Below are 23,148 nucleotides of genomic sequence, written 5' to 3' on the forward strand. Positions count from 1 at the left end.
CTTCCTGCTGCCCCGCCCCTCCCCTGAACTCCGGAGGTTTCTGTGTTGTTAACGTGTGAAAGGTAAAGTCATTGCGTGGAGCTCCTGCAGAGTTCATGTCTGAAAACAGCTTATGCGCTGAAGCCAAAGTTGCTTTTTTAAATTGCAGCGTAAATCTTGTGAATCTACACACTGGAATTTTTTATTGATTTATTTTATTCTATTGTTTTTTCTAAACTTTCTTCTGCACCTTAACAAACTGAAAGTGTTTTTTATTCAAGGTTCTTAATAAAATATAAAAAAAACATGATTGTTGTTTGGATTTATTGCTGTAGCAAGTTATTTGGCCGTAAGAGTTTTACAAACTTACTCAGAAACAACCAACATCCAGCTAAGTTCTTTTATTTTGAATATTATTTAAATTCTCCTCAACTTAGTGGACAGAGCCAACAAACTGACTGACACGAGCCCAAGGACCGGGATGGATTCAGGTGAGAAACAGCACGGAATACAACTTTCTCTCTGTTGTATTCAAGTGCTCTGTAAAGTAAAATAGCAGAGTTCATATTAGAAACATTCACGAACCGACTGATACAAAAGAGGCTCTTAGAGTTACAGAAGTGAAAAGCACTTTCAGAGAAGAGTTGCCAGAGCTGAGAAGAACCAGAAGTTTCACTGGGACCAAACAGATCAGAGCAGCGTTGGAATCAGACCGGGTCGTGAGGCAGTTTCCACTCTCACACATTAAATCAACTTCATGTGAAAACCAGACTGTTAGAGTAACTTTGGCTTTATTTGATTATCTCAGTACTTGACGGTACAACAAGTACTTTTCTGACCAATTACAAATGGCAGAAAAATGTAGTTATCGAATCAAAACTTGTCTTCATCGACAAAGAATTAACAACTAAATACCTTAATGTAAAAAAAAAAAAAGAAGGTACCAAATAGATTTATTTTCCGCAAAGACACATTGTAAACTGGTTAATAAACATCTTATTGAAACATGGCTGTATGTACAGGAGTTAAAGGAATGATTGCCTTTCAGAGCTCACTTGGTCCGCTGGATAGTTTCAACAGGTCGACTCCACAGTTTCATCTTTTTAACCAAACACATTATGTTGAGCCAATTGACTATATACTGGTAAATATATATATTAACATCTACACATGATATCTGAAAAGATATGAAAGGTAGGCCACCTCAGCTGAGGCAGACATGTAGCAAACTGAGAAGCAAGGATGCACCAAAGTCTGTTATGATCAGTCCCTGGACAAACACACAACACCACCCACAGCCCACAGACATCAGTCTATAAAAACTACACAGAGATCAGCTATGGCTTTAAAAGACATTTTTAAAAATGTTAAAAAGATGCTGAAGACACCTGAACTATTGTCTCTTTGCCTGGAATGAGTCTCACTCAACAATTCGTCCAACACACTCAGCACACGGCTGCAGAGCCGAGACGCTGAGGAACAGACGACACAAAAACAAGCATCAGAGAGAAAATGTACAAATCTGTGCACGTGTGATTCTTAAAAAATTACCATGATGTAAACCTTGAAAAATTATATTTCTATACATTAATGATACCAGTGTTTAAGGCACAGTCTGTACAGTTGGGCCACGATTGGCAAGTAGATGTGTGAATCAGGATGAACCTACACAATCAGTTTTTCCTGATTTGATGAACAGAAAACAGGTTTTAACTGATTCTTTCTAGAGAATTTTCCACAAAAGTGAAACTCGTCCTTCACCTCTACTGAGAGAACATCCTGTTGTTGTGGCTGTGTCCCTGTCGTCTGTCTCAAAGATTAAAAAGTGCAAGAGCAGACTTGATAACGCCCCTCAGGAGCATCGTAGTAACTCTCATCGATAACTGTCACGGTGTGTTGCAGTCCAGGATCATCCCAGACTCTTACATTTACCCTTTTTCGTGAAAACTTCGTCCACAAACTGCATTTTGACAAGTTACATTAGAAAAAAGGCAAAACGTTTTCAAAACAGAGGACTGGGGACAATCCTGGACCGACAGTGATTCCAAACTCCATTCAAAAAAATCAACAATTTGAATGAGCTCACACATCAGATCCTGAGCCTTTAGGGAATTTGACAGACTCCTCATTACCGCTGCGTATTTCTAACATACACCTCAGGCTGTGCAATCCTGAGTCTCTGACTTTCAATGTTCAGATTTGGTTACTATGGAGCCCCAAAGAGTTCAAGAAATTGTTTTTTAAAATAGTTTTGTAAATTAATAAAACATTTTAAAAATGAATTGTTATATTATATTTTACTTCATAATTTTTACTTTCATGAAGTTTGTATTAAATTTTTGCTTCAGAGATTTCCCAAATTCTTTTCTTCGGCACTCACTTGAAAGTCACTTTTCAAGACAACCAAGTTGCAGTTTCAGCCAATCACAAGCCTCGGATCTCAGCCTCAACATCGCAATTAGCACACACCTACATTATAATTTACATTATACATGGTGAAACAAACAAGAATGCTGGAAGAATATTTGATAATACAGTAATGATCTTGAATTATTTCAGTTTATCCATGATTATTTATTTTTAAAATGCCTTATTTATTTAGTTTGAACGATTTTCACTGAAAACTTTGGGGTTTTCATAGTTTTCCTGTTTTTCTCACACTTTCATTCTGCCACACTTCAACATGAACCACAGTCAAAGCTCTTTTTGACCCATTATTATAACACAATATTTTATGGAGTCATATTAATTCAAATGAGGGGCGATGTCGTAGTGACTCTTTTTGAATTGAGTTTGGTGAGACTTTTAAAACGGCACAGAGCGCGGTCGAGTTAAGACCAGGACTTTGGAGTCACGGAGACCTTGGAAAAGACCCTGAAGATCACGGAGCAGGCCTCAGAACTCCTCGTCCTCCGAGCTGAGGTGGTTCTGCTTCTTCCTCACGTTCCAGTGTAAACACTGTGCCAGGCTCTCGAACCAGTCGTTGACCGGGTCCCGGAAACAGATGGAGGGAACAGGGAAGCAGGAAGTGGTGATGGTAATACTGGAAGAGGGATGGAAAAAAAAAAAAGAGTATAAAAGTGTGAGGTGGCCTTTGTGTTGCAAAGGCCAAACCCAAAGGAAAGTACAGGTATTCGTAATCATGAGAACAAAGGAGGAGGTGTCGACACCAGATGCAGCAACACAACTTCCTCCTGTAGAAACACTGGTTGTTTGTTGAAATATGCTTCAATAACTCTAAATGAAGGGCAGACGTATTACAAGAAGCAGGAATGTGATTATCTGTGGATGAGTTTCATAAAGGAAGAAACAGGATCTGGCTTCAGCCACTCGGCCTTTAGCCCGCTAAGCAGGTTGATGAGGTTACGTAACAAAGCCTGCAAGTGCTGAGGGATTTAAACTTATTATCCATATCAACATATCCATTATCCATTTTGCTCCTTTACTCTTCTTCAACTATTATATCTAGAGATATTCCAATACAGATACCAGCATCTGAAATGCCTCCGATTCTGCCGGAAATACCGGGTCAGACATCAGCGAATACACAAATCTATGTATTGATCCGATACCACGTTAGAGTATGTTAGTTTTACCAGGATAAAACTGAAACTTTCTTTTCCCACAAATCACTTCTTCTTCACCGCTCCAAAACAGCAGTTGCTTTGTACTGTCAGTGGCAAGTCCTGTTTTTAGAGCGGTGAAGAAGACATGATTGTTGGTAGTGTGGAATTAGACAGAGCTAGCTAATATGTCCGATATTTGCTAATATCTCATTTGTAATTCTTGTGTTTTCCTGGATTTATTAGTGTTGTTTTTCAGTTGCGCCTGTCGAACTAGATAATTTCAGAAGTTCTGTGAGATTCATTCTCTGTATATGTTTTTCAAAGGGTTTAACCTGGGCCACACCAAACAACAATGATGGCAATCATTACTACTTTTACTACCATACAGGGTTAGTAGCAAACGGCTCTTAAAATAGGTGTTTCATAATCTGAAAGGAACAATGGCTACTATTATGTCAGTTGTTCAGTGTTTATATGGAGTGGTGTATGTGGACTAACCTGTCTCCATGGCAGATCTCTTGTCTCTTCCTTCCATCAAATGACACCCAGGCTGTGTTTCTGGCCTCACGAGACAACATGATCTACATTACAAATAAAGAGACAAGCACATATTGTGATTTGTCCAGAAAATGTTCTGCTGCATTCTTACAGCGGCGCACTCGAAAATTGTCCAAACATTTTATTAGGGCTGGAAAGGTTCTGGAAAGTGTCTGAAGCATCTGACTCAGAAATTATAAGTTCTCACATACAGCCCCCCCAGAAAATTTCAGGAAAACATCCGGACCCAAGTCTGAAAGCAGCTAAGGCATATATGCAGCATCTTCATCTAAATGTTACTATAAATGCTAATTGTTAAGGAAGAAACGCCACAAATTGAGATTTCAGTGAAAACAGATACACCTCCATGACTCAGTGGGTGTACATACCTTGAGTTCCACCCCTGCCGGCACCACGATGGGTCTGAAGGAGAGCGAGTGGGGGCAGATGGGGGTGATCATGATGGCTGGGACATTGGGATGGATCATGGAGGCTCCGGCTGCCACAGCATACGCTGTACTTCCTGTAGGTGTAGATACTATCACACCTGAGGACACACATACAAAAACTGTATGAAGACACAATATCACGAGTAGAGGCATCAAAAGCGTTATTGTGAGTAACATTTCACAATAAAAGTAATTTATATTATTATAAATACTTTTATTTGTTAGTATCAGTGTCAACTTAAGAGTTCCAAAATATCACTATTACTATAGTAAGTCTTGGGTATGACTACTACTTACTTTTGTTACTTATTAACACATAACAAATTATATTAACAATCTGCAGTCGCTTCTGTAAAATATATTCAGAGCAGAGTCGAGCTACAACCAAAACTAATTGTTCTGTTAATCCGTTGATTATTTCTTTAAGTGACAGATTCATTGTTTAGTCCATAAACGTAAAAATGTACTCTTTTTTTCTCCCGTGAATCTTTTGTGTGCTTTAAATTTCTTGCTGAAGGTTTTTCTTGATTTTTTCTGGTTCAGAGACTAAACTCTTTCTCCATACTGTGAATCCATATCTGGTTTAGAGTCAGATTTCTTTTCGGAAAGTACATGCTTGACATCCTTAAAAAACATACAACACTGATCTGATCTCTGTGTCTGAGGCGTTTACATCGTCTCAGACCCCTGAACTGAAAGACAGATGATCGGCCCACTCACCATCTGCCTGCACTGTAGTAATGAGGTGTCCGTCCAGGAAGAGGTCGACATTGGAGAGATAGGAGGAAGGTCCTCTGTCCACCACCACCTCGTTTAGTACCTGACACACACACAGAAAACACCATATTCATGTATTTACTTTTGCAGAAACCAGTCTACTCCAGTGTCTATATTACGTTTAATCATATGGTTCCAAAATGGTTTGTTTGAGAGAAATGTACAATATTATTATTGCAATACTAGTATACTAGTACAGGGGTCCAGAGGGCAACCATTCAAATCTGTGACGTGCGACTAAAAAGGTTCCTTTGTCAAAAAGTAAATTATTTACCCTTAAAAATACTTTTTTAAACGTTGTCAGCTGGTGGGAATTCATATTGTGTGACACATCGAAGACCTTGCTTGAAAGCCAGTGTGAAGGAGAGCAACTTAAAAAAGAGAGAAACGATGGATGATAACAAGGGTTTTGCATGAGAATGTGAGAATACAGATGTGCCTTGCAATTTTGGCTTTGCCTTTAATGTTCCTTGGGCAGAAAAAGTTTGAAAACCACTGAATAATCTCAAAACACATTCAGTGATACTTCAGGTCACACTCAGTGAGCTTTCACACCTACTTTGTTTGGTTCGGACCTTTTAAATAAACAGGTGTGAAAGGTGCAACATGGTCCAGACGAAGGGACCAAAATACGGTCTGGACCAAAGAGGTGGTCTCGGCCTGGATTAAATGAACCTTGGTCTGGATCGTTTCTAGCATTAAAAGAATATTTTGGATAGTTTGGACCAATTGCTGTGAGTTGAGACGACATTAAATTGAAGAAAAAGCAGTGGAAGAAGCTAAGAGGATTGCTCGAATTGTTTGAAAGATTAGGATGTTAATATTTGGCATTCAGACCAGTGTGGAGTACTGCGCTTAAAGTTTGTGATGCTGGTAGTAAAACCATAATGATATGAACCGGTTTATCCATTTAGGCATATCAAACAGATGTCAGACAAACAACACAATTAATGTCAAGTATAGACAGGCACAGTCAACGCAGGTGATAATGACAGGACGTACTTATTTGTCACACAAAGGTCTTTAGTCCGCTCCCTAAATTACATCATGAAACCTAAACTAACTGGATCAGATGTTAATAACCTTAACCTTGGTTCAGACCATTATCCAGACTTTCAGGTGTGAATTAACATTAATCACCCTCAGCCTCATTTAAATCATGGCTGAATCATCTGTCGCTTCTTCTGTCATGAAAGTTACTGCCTGTAAAACAATATTGATCATTTTCTGTAAAACTCATCCCTGTGATCTGACCTTCCTGATCTCCACATTACAAACCTAAGTCTTTCTTTAGGACATGACCTGCGGGTAAAATCCGGAGAATTGGCTACGGAGCTTCCCCCGCTCATACATGAACAATACAGGTTCTCTGCTCTAATCAGCTCTTATCACCACAGCAGAAACTGCTGAGTGTCTCACTCGGACATTTGCGTTCACACATGCACCTCCCCCGGAGCAAATAGAGAGGAACTGCAGAGTTCAGTGAATGTTCCAAAGCAGCTCTAATGACTGTTTGCTCATGTAGGTCTTGAACAACAGTTTTAAAGCCCACAGGTGAATAGTCGGCACAGAAAATATTTGTGTTTTTACTGTTGTTGTTACCGTGGATGTTATCTGCCTCCAACCACTCCACTTAGTGGTGGTTTGTAAATCCTCCAACATGAACGGATGAACATATTACCTGATACTGAATGGCTTTGCGGCTACTTTCAATGTCCCCATTGGTCAGGATGATGCCCTTTTCGTCCACTCTGGCCTTCTTTTCCCAGTTCTCTTTAAGCACCTTCACTTTCAAGCGACTTCGCAGGACAAGGGCAGCGTTTCCTGTAAAGAATACACATGTATTGATATGGTGTTTCCTCTGTAAAGGAAAACTGGAGCACAACAAAAACGTTGTAGAAGCTGAGCAGGCGGTTTAATGTTGAAGAAAGATGGAGGCTGAAGATTCATTACCTTCAATAATTTGGGTGACCTGAGACTGGTAGCTGTCGAATTTAAAAGGTGTCAGGAAGCCAAGGGAGCCCAGGTGGAAGGCCATAACTGGTGGAACGCTCTCCTTCAAATAACAGAGGAACAGAGATTTATTTATACAGCACCTTAAAAACAACAGGAGTTGAGCTAAAGGGCTTTACAATCATGGCAAAGGAAGGCAACACAAGCATGGATAAAATGTAAGGACAGTAAACTGCTTAGAGTATAAGAAGTTAAGTATATATATTAAGTAGTATAAGAATAAAAAGTTACTTTATACCAGTAAATGTGCAAAACCACGTGAGATGTTTTTTAAGTGTCAGCTGTTGAATACCTGGAAAAGCGAAGATGCATACAGCAACGTTCCATCTCCACCAAGACAGATGATGAAGTCTACACGGTTTGAGATGTCGTCAAGATCTTGGAAAGAAAACCCAAAAAACAGAGTCTATAAATCATTTAAATATCTTATATAAAACTACATATTTTTGTTCATATACAGTGTTATATATGTGTTAATCACAACATTAATCACAACATAGACAGGCTGGTTTTCATACCCTCTCTAAAAGTGCAGAATTTCTTGGTAATGGCCCCAAAGTTTTCATCTCCTGAAATGGCCGGGTCATCCAGAACTTTCTTTTCTACGTAAACAATCATGTCTTTCACCTGGAACAACACAAAATGATACAAGGTTAGTGACATCCTCTGCAGCAATTTATTTTTATCAATATCTATATCCATGTCAAGAATAAAGTGGTCGGTTGACCTAATGTCCTTTTAAACCCAGAATATTTACAGTTAACTCTCAGTGGATGACAGATATTTTATCCATAATAGCACATATATGGTTAAGTCTCCGGTGTAATCAAGTCTTAGCAGCGCAGATGGGAAAAGAAAATATTGTTGTAGTACGAGTGTATTCAGGAGATTTGGTCAGTTGCAAGCACAGAATTTGGCCGGATTTCAACATAACGCCCGGGACACACCGGAGGCAGAAGCGCAGCGCAGCGTCAATTCTCGTGCAAGCAGCCGCCTGGCTGTTCACACTGGAAGTGCATTTCTCCACGCTGGTCAGCCCGCGATTCTGCTTTTTCTGCTACTTTGTAATCTGTTCAATGTCGGGGTTCGGGGGTAAATGATGATGGTCTTCACAAGTGACTGACCTACGCAAGCCTATAGCCACCCCACCCCCACGTCTCTCTCTCTGTCTGTCTGCTTGTGTGTGTCTGTCTGTTTAGACACAACTGACAAATGTTTGGAATAAGAACATAATTTAAAAAAACAATTACAGTGGATGGGCAGATGGGGAAATTTCATCATGTAGGGGGAAAAAAATCTGGGAAATTGAAACTGAGAACAGCAGGAAAATCAAAAGTATTGGATGCATATTTGATCATTTGTATCATATATAATATATCATTAATATCGTTTAAAATATTTTTTTTGTCTGTTTTCTGGCCCAATTGCTCGCGGCGAGCGAAAAAAGGAAAACAGATGCCGAAACAACCGATGCAGATCGCGAGCCGGCCGCAGCACTTCACTGCCGGTGTGAAACGCCCAATTGCTTAACATGGGCGACGAAAGGAAGTGGACAGCTTTTTTTGGTGCTTCTCAAGCATCCGCCTGCGGTGTGGCCCCCGGCGTAAGGTTCATTAGCTTGATCCCACAAACACTGCCTGTGTTGACTGTTAAAGGTAGAACAGTACGTGGTCATACCTCTGTGAGGAATATGCAGAGCTCTTTGAAAGGCTGAAGCAGACTGGCATCTCGGATCTTCTTGATGACAAGGACACTTTTTGGTGGCTTGTTCCACGTCAGTCTCTGGCTGGCGGGGTCCTGAATGTGCCTGAACACACAAGCACATAAAACAAACATTTTTTCAATGAAGGGTAAAACAGACTCAACAGTCAAGTCATGATTCTCCAGGAGAACAAAAACCCATCCAATTCAAAGTAAGACCTGAGCCTTGAGCCTCAGATTTCTGCTGATGTAAGATCTGTCATAACCAGGCCTGCTTAGTCCCGATCCAATTAGAGACATCGGCTTAAAGTCTAGCTCTGTTTCCACATAGTGTACTGTATGGCTGACCCCCATGTGTCAGCTGCAGGGCTGTCACCTTAACTCCGGACAGACACTGTGGGATATTAATAGCACAACGTAAAATGTTTTAAAAGACCTCAGCGAAAGGCAAGATAAAAATGTGAGAGAAATACATAAACCAAATGCATTCTGGGATGGACAGGGAGCCACAGGTTTGGAGGGCAAAGGTTAACAACACCATAAACACAGAAGTCTGTGGACTTAAGCTAGTTATGGCTTAGTCTTACATACAGTGTAAGATAGTTACAGATTGTACTAAAGTCTGAGTCTGCTTCACAAGGGTTTATTTGTGTGATGTCTGATAACAGCTTGGGAGCAGGAGTTTCCTAAATAAACAGAAATAATCATTCACACATATTTATATTGGTTCATTGTCAGTATCCGTTATTGCACGTGTGTCACAATAAAACAACTGTAGTGATGCAAAGATTAGTCTAAACAAGAAGAAAAAAGGTCATTATAATAGACGTGGGTCACATCTGGTGTCCGGGTCGTATACAATCTCTGAGACAGTTCGACTTGGCCTGCGAGACAGCAAATAAATAAAAGGTTCTCATAGCAGTAATTAAGTAAAAACAGGAGACTAATATGTCCTTTGGGTTGGTCTTTTCTGGTTGTATGTCTGTCAGGTCATGTCAGGGTGAAGAAAATAACTTTAGCTGTTACACGTCATCGCTGACAAGCATCATAGTGACTGTCAAGAAAAGAGAAGTAGGAGCAAAAGGTCGCCCTTTCCAAGATAAATTAACAAATGATTATTCTTTGGTGAAGTCAAAGACAACTCAGTCATTTCACTGTGATGAAAACGTGCAACTGTGTCATTAGAGCTGGAAACATGCAGATAAACTGGATGAGTTGTAAGGACAAATGAAGAATGTTAATTTGAACAAAGTTCATTCTTTTTGGTGGAGTGCCCAACAAGCAGCTTTCACAAGACCACAATCTGACAGAGACAAAGTTACACAGGCAAGTTCTGTGTTGAGCAAGCTGACAGCTAAGAAGACGAAACCTCATTCAGAAGGAGAATTTGTAACTGAGTAAATTGTTGTGACAGTGGAGCTGCTTGATCCAAAGAACCATCACAGAGCGTAATACTGATATGGCACTAGATAGTGAAAACACAGAGAGAGATGCTTGAAGAAATTACCGGCTTTTCTCTCTGGCCTGCGATGAAATAATAGATGTAACAAATACCAGTGTGGGATCAGTGCAAAGTTTAATATGAATAAGGAATTACTGCCTTTGCAAAACATGCATGGCACTACCAAATTGTTTGAGCTAATTGTTTTGACAATGACCATGTTTTAAATATTTATCATTTGAACACAGATGCCACAGATGCAGCCCCAGTCATGGCTGGTCCATAAAACAAATTAACTGGATTGGAGTGATAGAAAATGGCTGTCATCTGGCCTTCATGGTGGACATCACTAGAACGCGACCATTATATCAGTCGACCAATTATACCAGCCAGTAATGGACTAGATCGTTGGTAATTGAATATATCAGCACACATTAGACATCATATCCACAGATACAAAAACGTGTTTTGCAGATACTGCAGAAAAAATATCATTAAGAAATGGTGAATAGATTCATCTCAAACAAAGAGGAAAAAATACTTTGTACCAAAATGTTATACTAGCCAATTTTCATTTGTCATCATTTGTAGGTAAACAGAAACAACAAAATGAAAAGCAAACCACATCATCTACACAACAAATGGAACAACAACCAACAATCTACCAACATATATGTGCATATTGTACACGAGCGCGCCTGTGTGTATAATATTAAGACAATGAGCTTCTCAGCTCTATGATTTCAAATATAAAATAATTTAATGAAATATTTTGATGAGAAATTAAAGCTGTGACACGTACAACTTGCATTTTCCTTCACAGCGAGAACAAAATCCTGCAATGACATCAGAACATACTAGTGAGTTTGCGAAAACACGTGCAGGCATTTGTCGAGAGGATCAGTGGAATGTGAAGTAAACAAAAAGACCTGATTGTGGTTGTTAAGCTATTAAACTTCTAATCAGCTGTTGAATCAGACAAACTACAACAAAGTCACTGAGCTGCAAAGCAACAACCAGCTCAAAGCTACAGTAGGTGCAACAACTTGAACTTACATTCTAAGGTTTTCTAACCCTTTTTCCCATTCTGCTGATATGTGCTGGTGTTTGTAACAAGACTGACAAAAACCTGGATAACCACCTGTGAATAGCATCATCATGGTCATCATCTCTACCATCTAACATCACATGCTTCATTAAAGAGAAGTAGTTCCAGCCATCTCAGAGAGATTAGTGTGATCTATGATTTTAATAATTTAGTTTGGACCTAAATCATGTAAACAATTTTGAACAGGCCCCCGATAGGTAAAGTTCCCTAACCCTGAAATACATTAAACTCCCCTCATTCATTTGTGAGGAGGAAATCCAAGAAAATCACCAGCTATAGCAAACACAACATCATCTTGGTCACTTCAATGAAAGTAATTGATTTACCAATTTACTGTACTAAATCTCAACTAGCATAAGAGAGCCTCTACCTCCGCCAAGGCCCAACAGTCCCCTTTATGAAACAACATATAAATTCACTTGATCAGGATTGTTCCTGGGATCTGCATCAAAGTGAACACACACATAAATATCAGTCCTCTTAACATATCTGATTCTTTTCATCAAGACCCAGAATCAATGAAAATTTAGAAAAATGCCCAATCTTGCAATTATAAAAAAACATCTATGTGTACATTTTTGCAGGGTTTGTGGAGCATCACTTCTCTTTTCTTCTCTGTCAAAGATCTGTCCATCTTGTACTTTAACATGTTATTTTGCTGTCTCAATAAATCTCGATAGCCCTGGCGATAGACTCAAAAGACTCGGTTCTCAACACCACATTTGTTCCCTTTGTTGTGTGTGCCAGCCCAGGGAGAAACAATGCGCACGCTGTATGTGTGTGTGTGTTTGTGCGTGTGTGTTTGTGTGTGAAAGCTGCATTCCTGTCATGTCAGTTTTACTGGGACGACTGACAAGTCATAAGTTTTGTGTTGTCTCTTCTCGCCATGACTATTGCGGTATTTTGTCCACTTCGGCTGGTTATATTACCATATCTCCACTCCTTGATAGTCCATGGTAAATAAATAATTGAATTATCTGACAAACTCGTTGAGCGCAACAACATGAAAGTTGTGATGACTTTTTAGCGACAGAAAATAATCCCTCCCTCTCTAACGTCTTCTGATCTGACCTGCAGTGTAGTGACAAGTCGGTGCAGGTTTCCTCTCCACTTGAGCACTCTAAGCTGTGAATGTATCCTTTCAAATTAGAGACTCAAGTTTTTGAAATAAAAACCTGCAGAGTCCAGAGAACCTTATTTCACGACATTCAACTCAGATAAAAACTACATGAACAAAAACAACTTTGTCGTCCCAGCAAACAAACCGCATAAGGAAGCCCTTGTCACATATCCTGTTCTTGTTTTTTATCTTTGTTCACTGAAACAGTATAATATCGCCACAAAATATCTACATGTATGCAATCAAGCAGAAAAACGCCACAAACTAAAGCTTTAGATGATGCCACAGATGATTTACAAAAGTAGGCATCAGGTTGTATTGTATCTAGAAGTTAGGACCGTTTTAAAGTTGGGGGCATACACATCTCCCAAATCGACTGAAAGACTCAAACTTGGTTGAATACAAACGGTAACTGAAACTGTGAGAGGCCGATTCCCAAATACAGGAGACAAACATTAGCATTTGAAAAGGCAACGACCTGTGATCTATTCAACGTTTTCTCCTCTGACCACCTCAAAGCCTCCGCAGCCGGATCACAGATCACACAGAACCAGACTGTTGCGACAGACAAAATGTGAAAACATGCAAACACCGCTTCTAAAGTCTTACAACAACCAAATCATGATATGTATATAAAATTTAAAAAATCCACCTTGCTCCCACCTGCAAACTCAGAGACATATATACCATTATAAATGAATATAAGCATTTAAAATACATTAATAGACCTGCTTGTTAACCATCTTAATATTTCATTAAAAAAACAGCCCAAAGAAGGAAAACAACATTCTGTACTCTGTTCAAACTTTGGTAGCACACTCTAGTTGCCAGTAATCCTTGCACTGTCTGTGTGTGCCAGTTAATATTTCACCTATGAAACAAGTTCACTGTGTTGAGAAAGATTCATGGAAGATGGACGACACTGCTCTCACCATTTCCACACTTTGTTGTCACTGTGGTTCGCAGACAAGTCCTGCAGTAGGCACTGGTTGAACTTCATGAATGCACACATGAAACACAGATGCGACTTCGGGTTTCACTCAGTGGGAGTCTCGGTCAAAACTACGCATCGTGCCTTTAACAAGTTCCTGGAGCGCATCTCATTGTAGAGCAGCTGCAGCAGTGCAGTCCCTTTCCTTGTTGCCTCCAAGCTGTGACTGTGACAGGCAGAGTGAGTCTCTCTGTGCAGCGTGGTCAGGTTCCAGTGTCAGCTTCATAACCCTCAGGCTGGATTCCCTGTGTTTATATCCGTTCCCATCAGGACTCAACACTAAACCTTCCCGGTGCAGTGCGCTGCTGAGTTAAAGCTCTCACTCATCTTAAGGTTGACCTTATCCCAGCCTCCGCCCCCTCTGCTGATCTGAACACGCCCACTCTGGGGGAAGGGCTTTCCTCATTGCTAAGGTGTGATTCCGTGAAGCAACAAGGATGACACGGCTGTTCCTAAAACTACTTTATCCATCGTGATGAAAGGTATTGTACCTCAGTGAGTGATGTATTGTTCAAAAAGTATTCTGGGTAGGTCTTGGTAAGTATCTGCCAGTTACATAATAATGTCAATGATTACACTGACTGACTGTACACAGACAAACGTGGCCCTGAGCTTCAGGTCATTTTCTGAACAGTTTTCAGGAAGAGACACTGACATCTGGGGACCTGTAGGAGGGGGAAGTCCAGGGTGACAACATGAATATGTGACTAAATGATGTAACTATATATTAAGGGAATACAACAGGATGTGATTGAGCTTCCTGGTGTTTCTTTACTGTGATCCTGATGTTTTATTTACTTTATCTGGAACATGAAGTTTAGTAGCTGTATAATGTTAATAAAGCCCCTTTTTCACTGGTCACGAACACTAACATCTGGCCATAGTCTTCAATTGGAATGGATACAATCAGCATTGACTTCCGGGTCAAATGACTCTGCAGTAGATACTACTTTGGCAAGACAGCGAGATGCATTTGTGACTCCATATGTTGAGCAAACTTGTCTCTCTCGCTCTTGTGCACTCTTGCAGGGGGAGGTACATAGAAACAGCTGTTTGTTGCAGTGCCCAGTATCAGTCGCAGTTACATTGTCCAGTGTGTGTGTGTGTGTGTGTGTGTGTGTGTGTGTGTGTGTGTGTGTGTGTGTGTGTGTGTGTGTGTGTGTGTGTGTGTGTGTGTGTGTGTGTGTGTGTGTGTGTGTGTGTGTGTGTGTGTGTGTGTGTGTGTGTGTGTGTGTGTGTGTGTGTGTGTAGAAAGAGTTGGTTGTATGGAGAAGACGCAGATGTGAAACAGGGAAGGGAGAAATAAACTTAACATTGCCCTGACATTGGCCTATAGGCGATCAGTCTGATCAAGTCGATAGTCGATCACTTAGATCCTCGTCTCCTATGACAACACTGACAGTCAGAGCATTTCTTTATATAGCAGACAAAATAAAAGAGTATGTGGTGTCCTAACAGTGATTGCTTGGTTCTGTTGAGTCCAGGGTGTGTTCAGGGCGTCGGTGAAAGGTACAAATCTCTCTCTGAAGTTGAAAAACAATTGCTTTCCAACAATAATGCCCCCAGATATACTAAAAACAACAACAACCACACCCTTCAACAAAGAAAGAATAATCGCCAATGACAGTTTCTACTCTGAAAAGTTGAAACAGAAACTACTTTACTTTGATATTTGGTGCCATGTCACCTCTTTCTTTGCTTCATGCACTAAAACACCATGGGTGTTGCATGCCAGCGAGAGACATGCGTAGTTTCTCTGTGGCTAGGTCTTCCCTGAAGCACTTTCATTTAGGAATAAGTATAGCCTGGTTTACTAATTTTAACCTGTCTAGAAGCTTTGAGGAAGATAATCCGTCAACTACTGTCACCTAAAGACAAACAGCCACTTATGTGACAACGGGAGTCAAAGGTCAGTAGTCTGACGAGGCTTTAACTGGAAAACATGAAGAGTCTTTCATATCTCAGCCAACTGATTGATTATGTAGATCTGCCAGGATGGTGCTGATAAAGCTCCAATAATTTGAGGCCCATGTTGGATTGTATGAAATATCAAAACAACTGTAGATTACAAGTAGCTAAAATGCATGAAATGATCCTACACCTCTGTTACTGAATGTTAGGAGATTTATGAAGGTATTTTGCAGGGTTATTGTAATAAATGAATTTACATTAGATCTAAAAGGATCAGTCAGTTGTTCGCTCCACACTGTACTTACCTCCACTAGTGTTTTCCTCTGTGTTTGTTTGTTTGTTAGCAGGAGATGGATTAGCACAAAACTTGGGGCAGGATGTGATTTGTTGCAGATCTAAATAAAAATCTGGATCTAGTGAATTTAAATGTGGTTTCATAGGGGGACGGTTGGGCCTTGGTGGAGGCATGTGAGTGCCCTTTAAATCAAAAAAAAATCTATGTACTGCATTTCACCACTAAGCGTCACACTTTACTCAGCTTCCACTTATTCGGCGTCAAATCTGAAATGTTACCATATTGGAGAAATTTTAGTTTTGTCTCGGACGAAGTCTGTCATGTGTCCTCTTATTCTCACCCCCAAAAAACACATGAACTTTCTAGTAAACAGACTTTCCTCCTCCCTCATCTGATTTTCGTGTTGCCTCAGCTTGGCGGTAAGTTGCACACGACTCGTCAGAGGCTAATGATTTTTTTAGTCAGTTAATAAACAAATACAATGTTGATCACAATGTTATGTTGCTTACTGCTAATTAAACCAAGTTGGATTTAGCTCCATGATGGTGGGAGTGCGGGTCGCTGATGTTAGCTACTTTTTCGATTTACCAGAACCTGTCATGATGACAGATGTCCGTTCTGTCAGTTCATATCAAAATATTTGGTTTAAGCTCCTTGATTTAAGCTCCTACACCGAACTATACAGATTTTATTTTTATTAAAGTTTTTGATGTCATCTTGATCCTTGGAGGTAGTTTTGGAAAAAGCTAGTAAGTGAACCTTGAGTTAAGACTGTGTTGCCAAACTATGAATGAACATTCAACCTTTAATATATTTGTGGGTCAAACCAAATATTGTTTTTACTTTTATAGCTCAAACAATTGGTTGAGAAAATAGTCGACAGATAATGACAACTGTCAGTTCATACGGTTGTGTCCACAATGCGTATATAACTAACACGCTAACCTACCACTCATGTACAACTGAGTGGAAATCAACGAAAAAATCATGTTAGAAATAATGTATGTTCTTTTGAGAGTTCAGAGGATATTATGTGTGCTGGTTTATCAGTTAGCTATAATATAAAAATACAAAGATCACCACACATGAGTCCCACAGCTACGAAAGCCAGGTAATATGTCGTGCACACAAATGCGCACACACACACATTCTTGTTTTCTGGCTCTGTTGTTTTGGTTCAGATTTACAGAACAGAAAAAAACAACAAGGTCAAACATTTCAACTTTCAGCTTTAATTTGAGGCTACTAACACACACTTCAGATGAATATTCTTGGCATTGGGGGCCTTTTAGATACATTTGTCAGATTTAAGGGGACAAATAAATAATTTAACAAATAGCAAATAGAGATTATCTGGTTGTGTCACCACAGTCTGAAGTGTCCTTCACTGTGACATCAGCAGACACTTGCATGCTGTGTCAGGACTTTACTACAATACTGGTATGGGAATCTTCTTTAGTTCCCATACCATTCTTTAGTTTAGGAGGCAACATGATTTCTCAAGTGTTAAATGTTGGGAAAAATCAAAACCATTCAATAACTTATAAAACTTAAAACAGTTTTATAAATCTGAACCATGTTTTTGCGTATGACATTTTCGGTGCGCACGTACACTTTTAGTATTAATCCTAAAGGCCCCTGCTGTTGACATCAGGAACTAAAGGTTTTGGTATGGCACAGACTAAACTCTCACAACAATGCAAAATCATACATTGAGTCATGACTGCAACACATTAAAACACATCTGTAGAAACAGTTTATATATTGTTTTTGTTAAGTAATTTTTGTCCAACTTACATGACTGTGTGTGGATTCTGGAGCATGCATGCCTTTGGGCCAAACGTAGTCACAGGGCTTGGTCCATGAAGTGACTGAGCTCTCCTAAAAGACACAACGGAATGACAGACATACAGGTTTAACTTACAGAAGTTGCTGGACAAGTATGCAAATGAAGACCAACATTTATTTAAGAAAAACACAGTGACTTTAAAGTGGATGTTATTTTAAAAAAGTGAAAGTTCAATTTTATTTCAGGTGCAATGTGTAAGATAGCGACTGTGTTCACTGTGAGCTGCACAGTTGCTGTCTGCATCCTTATTGGCTGATTTCCATTTCTAAAATTCCCACATTTTTAAAAAGAAAAAAAGAGAAGTGAAGAGATGAGTCCATACGCTGAGAGTTGGTAACCCTGGTTACCCAGCTATAACAAAACCACCAGTCTAACATTAGAATGTGATCAACTGTGTAGCCTTCTGTGACCTTTCATAGTGAACAACAGGTCTGGGATTAGACACTGTACCAGACTGTATTACACAATAGTCAGCAAATGGTAATAATACATTGTGAAATATTGAAGAACAAACACTTCTATCTGTCCTACCTGCGGAGCAAACACTGCGTCTGTCAATGATGAAACAAACCCCAACAGTTTTAATAACCATTAACACAATCGGATCACAAGTCTGCTACCCTGGAGTCATGTCCACAGGAGGGCTGCTCTGTGTCACAGGTCACTGACACCGAGCTGTCAGGCAAAACAAAATGGCTGACTACGACTACAGAAGCTTTTGCGCCGCATCACAACACCGACAAATCCTCTTAGCAGTCTGATTCTGTGAATTCACCATCTGCTGTGTGCAGGTCCTTAGAGCTGCATTCGTCAATATCTTCATATTAACAGTGAAGGAAATGAATGAGACTGGACAAAAATAAAATGTTAATAAAGGCTGTATGCAACTGTTGACTGTTGACTCCTCAGTTATAAAACAAGACAGGTTTGTGCTGTGTGTGTGTGTGTGTGTTGACTTCATTCACTAAAAACAGCATTAGAGTAACCTTGACTGATCAGTAGTTTAAGAATAATAATCATGGATATCTAGATTTATACAAAGAAAAATAACGATCTGTAATCGCACCAGGGCAATTCAACTAGAAATATAATATAGAGTGCATTTATCACCTGACAGTCTCTCAACATCTCCCTTATGTGCTTTAAATTGCTAAATTAATACTGGTACTGTTACAGTTGTAGAGAATTAAGCTCTAACTGGACCCAGTGTCACTCCTTGGTTTTCCTCGTAAAAACATTACTAATGTACATTATAGAAAACCGTTCAATGTCCTGACATTCTGTGCAAGGACAAATACTTTGCTTCAGTGGACTTCCTGTAGGGCTCCTACCATCTCTGGATGGAATAAGATAATAATGGATCACATCCCACTGGACACCATGACTTGTCTAGTGCACTCTCAGACTGATAACTTCATCTTGACTTTCTATGTACAGTGCCTTGAGATAATGTTTATTATGATTTTGCGCTATTCAAATAAAATAAAAATGAATCCACATGTGTAAAGGTGAATGTATCTGCCATTCTGTTGAGGGTTTTCATGTTAAGCAGGTGAGATTGCAATGATGTGGTAGCCTACTTGAAATGCTTTCCAATGTCTGACAGATGTGCCTTTATTTATACATTATTATTATTATTTCTCCTTGATTACCTGTGCTGGGCTGTTCTAACCCTTAGATTGTTGTCATCACTTTATGTGTTTGTAAAAAACAACAATAAACATGAAGAAAAGAAATATAAAATCAGCACTGGTAATGGTAATCATAGCCTCTGCATTTGTCAAATATTATATTTACTAATAGAAAATGTATTTAGTAGATCTAGCATGATTATTTGTTGCTAATTAATCATACCGTTGTTCATTTAAATCTTTAATCACATGACAGAAAACATCACATTTTATGTGTGAGTAAATGGCTAATCATGGGACAATTCGAAATAGATTGAAAATAGATGACAGTCATAATAATTTCTCGTGTCACCATCACTCAGAGATGATTGAATTACGTTAAATGTTAAACTCCAAATAATAATGATCAACTCGTCTTAATCTCTGTTTCTTCTTTAGGAGTTTTAACTGTTCATAAGTCTGCTCTATTGAGAATTCATTAACTTTATATTCAGATTTCAGCCAACCCTTTCTGTCAAATGTCACAACAACAAGAAGTGTCATAAACAAAGGAGGAAAAACTTAACACAACATTATTTGTGGGCGTGTGTTTCAACATCCTGGACAAATGTAACCTCTGGGTGACTGTTTAGTTCCCCATTTCCTCATCGGTAATGGGGACAGAGCAGAGTGGTGGTTTATCGACGTCGTTGACAAAGGTGCCTGTTCTTTTACTTCTCTTTGTAAGAAACTATCAGTGTTGCCAACCACACGCAGAGTGAACAAACATTTCACCCTCAAAGTTTCTACTTCCTTGAAGTGATTTCTGAAGTTAATTAACTACAGACCTGTCTCTCTTCTTCCCTTTCTTTCCAAAGCTCTCGAGCTATCTTTAATCAATTCTCTTCTTGATCCTCACCAGTCTGGTTTCAAGGCAGGCCACTCAACTGAGACCGCCCTCCTCGCTGTCTCTGTCAACCTTGACGAGAATGAACTACTTTTACTTCCAGGGAAAGGCTCTCCCACCCATGACCTGAATTACCTTTGACAACTCCATGGTAGTCCACACCCAGATTGCTAGGAACCTGAGTGTGTCACTCGACAGCAAACTCTTTCACAGACACATCATATCATATCGGTTTCAGCGTTTGTGTTTATCAATATGAAAATCGAAATTTCAGAGAATAAAGGCATTTATGTTTGTTTACATTTTACATAAAAGAGTCTATATTTGGTTGTATTTATATTTTCTTATTATTTACATTTATTTATAATAAAGTTTAAGTTGAAATGACAAAATATAGAGCATCAATAATATTTCGTTGTCATAAGAGTTTGATAGTGACATCTTTCGTAAAATATATACATCGGCTGATACATCAATAATACTTTGTTTTAACTCCCTTTTATCTGCCACCCAAAATCTGTATTGGTTGGGTTCTACTCTGGAGTCATCTCATCTAATCTAATCTTGTTTGACGAGTGCGTGGTGATGAAGTCATTTTTATCCCGTCAACACATAATGCAAAACTGACATGACCACTTGGTTTGGTACACAACTGAAGACATGTCCCTAACATCAACTGGTGGTAGGCATTAATTAGTGCGGTAGAACGTACAAGGGATATTCTCCATCTTGTCCTACGTTCTAAAACGTTTAGTTTAAAAAGGCATAGAGGTAATGATGTCTGATCTACTGAGCGGGCTTTCATAGTGCTGCCATACAAGCCAGTAAGATTTACCTTTAGCCTCAGTGTACCCTCAAGTTCGGCCTGTATCATTGATTACAAGGCCAAAACACTTGATGAGGCTAAGGTGCACAACTCAAGGTATGTCCCTAACATCCGCTGGTGGCCACTAACACTTGCTAACATCTACTGGTAGTTAACTAGTAGTAACTTAAATTGTGCAGAAGACCATCAAATGTACAAGGCGTATTCACCATCTTGTCCTATTTTCTAAAATGGATATTAAACCATGGTACTGAAATGTAAACGCAGACATGTTTGCTGTAAGATTAATTCACATTAAGTCCATAAGTAGATTTGGCTGAAGGCTGATTCCAAATCTACCAGTGAGACCAGACTCAAACGTAAAAATGTCCATGTTGTCCTGGTTCAGATCATGCTCTCGGTAAGGATGGATATAGTAACCTGTAGTTATCTTGTATTACTACATGTCTGACCTCAAACGCTTAAACACAATAACAGGTTTATCACCGTGTGTGGAACGCCCTCCCAAAACCCACCTGTGGTCAGAGGAGCTGCTGGCTGACGAGGTGCTCAGGCTGCGGGCCTTCCTGTTGCGTCGAGCCAGATTGCGGCGGGCGACCTCCCCTCCATCACAGGTGGAGCAGCAGTACGGAGGAGTTTCCACTCGCACCTCCTCGCCACTATCCATTACAGACCACCGGGCTACCAGTGAACAGATAGGACACGTCGATGAATCATAAAAGCTGGAGTTAAATGTGAACAGGCCAACAATCATTTGTCACGTTAGTTCCACAAAGAGATCACCCTCATCAGAACTTCTTTGCATACAAGAAAAGCTGTTCCAAACTCCATGGGGAAAAAAAGGACAATTGAATTGATGCTTCATGAACACAGATATATAACAGAATAGTATTTCACATGCAGCATACATCAATAAACAGGAGTTAGTCTTTTATTCAGCAGTTGTACTATTCACATATTGATACACATTTTTAACACTAATATCCGTGTGATGACTCTGCTGTATGACAGAGACACAGTTCTGTATTCAACAAGTATGTGTCAATGACAAATGAAGTTCTGCCCAATTTTTTGACCAACTTGTGGCGCATAAGTGTAAAGCAGCACATTGGCGGAGTTGTTTTAATGTCAGGTAAATGATATGAATGTTTTAACAAGTTCCATCGCGTGAGGTTACCGCATGTTAACTAGCTGGATAACTAACTAACTAGCTTAATCTTGTACTAATCGTGTCATGGCTAACGGAGGCTAGCAGCCTGGAATTACGTAGCTTTGTAAACATATTCATTTGTCCATCAGTCAAACTATTGCTAAACGTTAGCAAAACACAAGAGCTCACTCGACACAGTTACCTAATAGCGTTAAGCTAGTTAGCGAGCTAAGCTGCTAGTTAGCGGCGTACAGCAGCACAAAGCACCTTTATCACCCACTGCCAACAATGTCTGTTACCCACAACGTCACGGCGAGACCACACGAAGCTGGAGCAAAGCGCAGCACGATCACAGCGTCGCCATCAGCAGACAAGGAGGTTACACCATCTTAACGCAGAGCTGTCAACAGTCGGCGCTCCACTTCCTGACACCGGCCCACCAATCACAGCGCCGCTGACCGCCGACGTCATGTTGGACAACCTCACCGAGCTGGGCAAAACAAAAAGATGGAAGTTTTTTAGGAGAAATGCGAACACGTCAATTTACAGAACGGCGCATTTATGATTCTAACAAGTGATGACAGATGTGATCTTATGTATAAATTAGTATCATTAATAACAACCACTCGTTGTTCATTGTTTGTCACTGACATGCACGTTTAAGTGCAGAGGAATGAGGTGATTGAAATCTGACAGAACCTGGCATAGTACAAAACTGTAATCAATAATCGAACCATCGATAACTATTTCAGATAAGCTTGGTGATTTATCAACATTTAACCAATGAGTCCACCATGGTGACACTTTGTGCAGGTTCTGATTTAGGGAGGGCAGTTCTTTTCTTTCCCTTCATTTTTGAAAATGCTGGGCCACATGAGTTTTTGATGTGATCATTTAACACAGTTTAAATACCATGTT

At 39.7% G+C, this 23,148-nt stretch overlaps 1 protein-coding gene across 2 annotated transcripts; it reads right to left on the reverse strand.

Annotated features, from left to right (window-relative positions):
* Positions 1 to 489: 489 nt before the first annotated feature.
* nadka (NAD kinase a) lies at positions 490 to 22,683 on the reverse strand. Of its 2 annotated transcripts, XM_034589473.1 has the most exons (12): positions 22,534 to 22,683; positions 21,596 to 21,761; positions 17,686 to 17,769; positions 8,999 to 9,128; positions 7,840 to 7,948; positions 7,614 to 7,699; positions 7,262 to 7,364; positions 6,990 to 7,132; positions 5,252 to 5,351; positions 4,472 to 4,629; positions 4,044 to 4,126; positions 490 to 3,022 (listed from the first exon to the last, which is right to left on the reverse strand). In XM_034589473.1, the coding sequence occupies exons 2-12, from the start codon at positions 21,745 to 21,747 to the stop codon at positions 2,875 to 2,877; spliced, it is 1,296 nt and encodes a 431-aa protein (XP_034445364.1). In that variant the 5' UTR covers positions 21,748 to 21,761; positions 22,534 to 22,683; the 3' UTR covers positions 490 to 2,874. The 2 variants fall into 2 exon arrangements, with proteins under 2 accessions (XP_034445364.1, XP_034445365.1); XM_034589474.1 differs by lacking the exons at positions 17,686 to 17,769; positions 21,596 to 21,761; positions 22,534 to 22,683 and adding exons at positions 13,624 to 13,654; positions 13,854 to 13,995.
* Between the last annotated feature and the right edge of the window lie 465 nt (positions 22,684 to 23,148).

The sequence above is a fragment of the Hippoglossus hippoglossus genome, chromosome 7 (assembly GCF_009819705.1).
Source record: "Hippoglossus hippoglossus isolate fHipHip1 chromosome 7, fHipHip1.pri, whole genome shotgun sequence".
NCBI lineage: Eukaryota > Metazoa > Chordata > Actinopteri > Pleuronectiformes > Pleuronectidae > Hippoglossus > Hippoglossus hippoglossus.